The sequence below is a fragment of the Vigna unguiculata genome, chromosome 3, assembly GCF_037176805.1.
Source record: "Vigna unguiculata cultivar grain cowpea cultivar isolate G323 ecotype 2 chromosome 3, ASM3717680v1, whole genome shotgun sequence".
In the NCBI taxonomy this organism is placed as follows: Eukaryota; Viridiplantae; Streptophyta; class Magnoliopsida; order Fabales; family Fabaceae; genus Vigna; species Vigna unguiculata.
The window spans coordinates 43,479,314-43,482,629 of NC_140794.1; the positions used below are offsets into that span (position 1 = coordinate 43,479,314).

The following is a 3,316-nucleotide window of genomic DNA, read 5'->3' on the forward strand; positions in this document are numbered from 1 at the left end:
TTCAATTCGAATTTCTACTTTCAATTATATTTTAGTTGATACAAATATTTAAAAGCAGTAATGAGACTATTCTAACAGATCTCTTAATTTACAAATGCACAATATTTATTTTTTAAAATTAAAAACAAACTATCTTTGGGGGAAAAAATCACACATAATTACATTATTAAATATGTGAACAACATATTTTATTGTAATAAAATTACATAAATTAAACAATAACAAACAAAATTAAACATATACATTACATAAATAATGATAATAATAATAATAATTAATAAAAAAAATCCACACCATTGGTTTGATTTGAATTTATCTTAGTAAATTACAAATCTGAAGCTTAAACCAGTCCTTAAGTTTGATTAAATTAAATTTGCTTAACTGAAACTCTCAAGTATATCTGATTGAATTAAATTTTCTTAACTTAAGATTGGAACTATAATTTGGCTTTAATTGAACTCATGTTCCAAAAAATAATAAAGATTTAAGGTTTAATGTTGGAAGGTAGCAATTAGAAGATATTTGTGGTGTAAAAGGAATTAAAGTGAGAAGAGAAGAAAGTTTGAAGAAATGATAGAAAGGTGAGGGTGGAAAAACCAAAATTGATAAGAACAAGGAGAATAGGAAAATGAAAGGAAATAAAAAGGAAAGAAGGAGATGGATTCCTTACCAAGAACGCATCTGTTGGGTTTGGGTTGGGAGAGCTAGGTTTGGTCGTGTGAGACGACTTTGTTGTGTGGATAAGAACAACCTCTTTTCTCTCTCTCATACACACTCTGTCTTGTTTGTTTTTTTTTTTTCTCTCTCAAACATCTTCTATTCTACCGCCTCCAAATTCTACAAGAACCCATTCCCTCTCACACCGCCTCAAAATCTCCCTCACCTTCCATTCTCTCTCTTCTTTTCTTCAGAACAACACACTCTCTCCCACTTCCTCAAATTCATCACACCACACTTCTCTTCTTCAACACACTACCTTCAAGCTGGCGTTCCAAAACCAAGCCACCACTGTCCGAGAAATCAAGCCCAAGAACCGCAGAATCATGGTAACTCAATCTCCCACTTTCACTCACCTTCTTCTTTCCTGCATCTACTTTCTCACTGTTTTCTTCTTGTTCTGTGAAAAAATGCAATTAATCATTCTTCTGCTTTCTGGGTCTGATTCAAATTTTGATTTTTCGAAAAGGGTTCTGGAGGCCCCGATGACGAGGACAACCGGTGGCCGCCGTGGCTGAAGCCTCTGCTGAAAGAGAGCTTCTTCGTTCAATGCAAGCTTCACGCTGATTCGCACAAGAGCGAGTGCAACATGTACTGTTTGGATTGTATGAACGGCGCACTCTGCTCCCTCTGCCTCGCTTACCACAAAGACCACCGTGCTATTCAGGTTCATATTATCAATCAACTCTCTCTCTCTCTCTCTCAGCTTCTGACACACTTCTGATCCTCCACTCATTGTTGTTAAAAATTATCACTTTTCCTTTTGTGGGCGTGTTAGATTCCTTCTTTTTCTGGAACTTAGTTAAAAAGTCCCATCTTTTCCCCTTCTCTGCTGAGATATTTGAACTGTCATTAACTATGTTCCAATTTCAATTTCCTATGTGCCTAAATATTAACTGTTTTGGGTGGTTAATTAATTCCCCCTTTTTTTTTTTCTTCCTTAATTTCCACCTTCCTGCTTTTGACAAGTGCTGTGGTGGGATGGGTAAAAGTCACAACCTCAGAATTAAACGAAGTTGTTGTTCTTGAATGCAAGAAATGGCCATTCCCTTCTAATGTGCTCTGTTTTTGTTGTTTTGTGACAGATAAGAAGGTCCTCGTACCATGATGTGATTAGGGTGAACGAGATTCAGAAGGTGTTGGACATTACAGGGGTCCAAACCTACATTATCAACAGCGCAAGGGTTGTTTTCTTGAACGAGAGGCCTCAGCCAAGGCCTGGTAAAGGAGTCACCAACACTTGTGAAGTCTGTGAGCGTAGCCTTCTTGATTCATACCGTTTCTGTTCTCTTGGTTGCAAGGTAAATCATCACTCCACACACAATGTCATCCATTGTCTCAGATTCTTCTAAGCCTTTTCAAATCCAAAACCCCTCAAAAATATGGATTTCCTTTTTTCAATGCCTTTTTCTTTGAATCCAAAAAACCATGACATTGAGATTGATACATTAATAATATTACACCAAGGTAACATTTTGATCATGTTAGTTTGCTTTGTTTTCAAGCCAGCACTTGAATGGGTTTGACTTTTTCGTCTACACCCATGAATGTTACTGTGGGTTTTCAATTAATTGCTCTGCCCAATATTTGAATTTTTGGTTTTCAAAATTGGCCCTTGTTGATCTTTCAAGATTTGAATTGTCAGTCTCTGATTCTTGATTTGAATGGTGGTATTTTTTTGAATTAAATATTAATGAATGCGTTAATGAATTATAGATTGTGGGGACTTCAAGGAACTTCGAGAAGAAGAAAAAGTCAGCAACAATGGCATCAGATTCAGAGGATTCATACAGCAGCAACAGCAGCCATGGAAAGCACAACAGCAACAAGGTGCAGAGTTTCACACCGTCCACGCCACCACCGACTTCGGTTAATTACAGAACGGCCAAGAGAAGAAAGGGAATACCACACCGTGCCCCCATGGGAGGACTAGTGATAGAATACTAGACAGATAGTAACTTTAGGAGGTTATTGCTAAAATGTCCCTCATATTTACCTCAAAATGCAACTTTCTCCCTGCAGCTTCACCCTGTTCCATCACTCGAGCTTTTTGCTGAAAAAGGCCGGTGCTGGAAATGTTCCCTTCTCTGTTCCTCACTTGTTAATAGCGTTTGTCCATATAGGAAAAATCCAATAGGAAGTGGAAAATGTCGAGAAAGTAGAAAATAAGACATCTGTTAAATAGTTTGAGAAAAAAAAAATGTAGCAAAATAAGCAAGTTCCTTTCAACCAAAGTACAAGATGGTGAGGAACATTATAGGTTTGGTTCCTTAAGCAATTATACATAAGTTTTGGGGTTGGGTGTAAATAGTGCCTTCAGTAAACCTGTGTAGTGGGGATGAAGACAGTGACATTGTACTCTTTCCAAATAGGTGGACTGTCTATATATGGAATGCTGATATAATAGTAATAGATTTTATTAAATCTTGTGTCTACATTCATTGCAATTACCATTTCACACAAATAACTTAACACCACTCTAAATCCACCGGTAATAGTTAATTATTTAATCTTGAATTATTAAACGATCATCATTTTACATTTTGATTACATGACCGGAATTTAAACCGAAGATTCAAATAATCAACTATATCGACAC

The 3,316-nt window shown here is 36.5% G+C and overlaps 1 protein-coding gene across 1 annotated transcript; it reads left to right on the forward strand.

Moving 5' to 3' along the window:
• Positions 1 to 799: 799 nt before the first annotated feature.
• LOC114178032 (PLATZ transcription factor family protein) lies at positions 800 to 3,025 on the forward strand. The gene is made up of 4 exons (XM_028063706.2): positions 800 to 1,046; positions 1,187 to 1,384; positions 1,803 to 2,018; positions 2,434 to 3,025. The coding sequence occupies exons 1-4, from the start codon at positions 1,044 to 1,046 to the stop codon at positions 2,662 to 2,664; spliced, it is 648 nt and encodes a 215-aa protein (XP_027919507.1). The 5' UTR covers positions 800 to 1,043; the 3' UTR covers positions 2,665 to 3,025.
• The last annotated feature ends 291 nt before the right edge of the window (positions 3,026 to 3,316 follow it).

What these genes read in the sequence shown, in the direction of transcription:
- LOC114178032 (XM_028063706.2), top strand. An exon ending in AAGACCACCGTGCTATTCAG is followed by an intron (nt 1,385 to 1,802) that starts GTTCATATTATC and finishes GTTTTGTGACAG; the next exon opens with ATAAGAAGGTCCTCGTACCA. An exon ending in TCTGTTCTCTTGGTTGCAAG is followed by an intron (nt 2,019 to 2,433) that starts GTAAATCATCAC and finishes AATGAATTATAG; the next exon opens with ATTGTGGGGACTTCAAGGAA.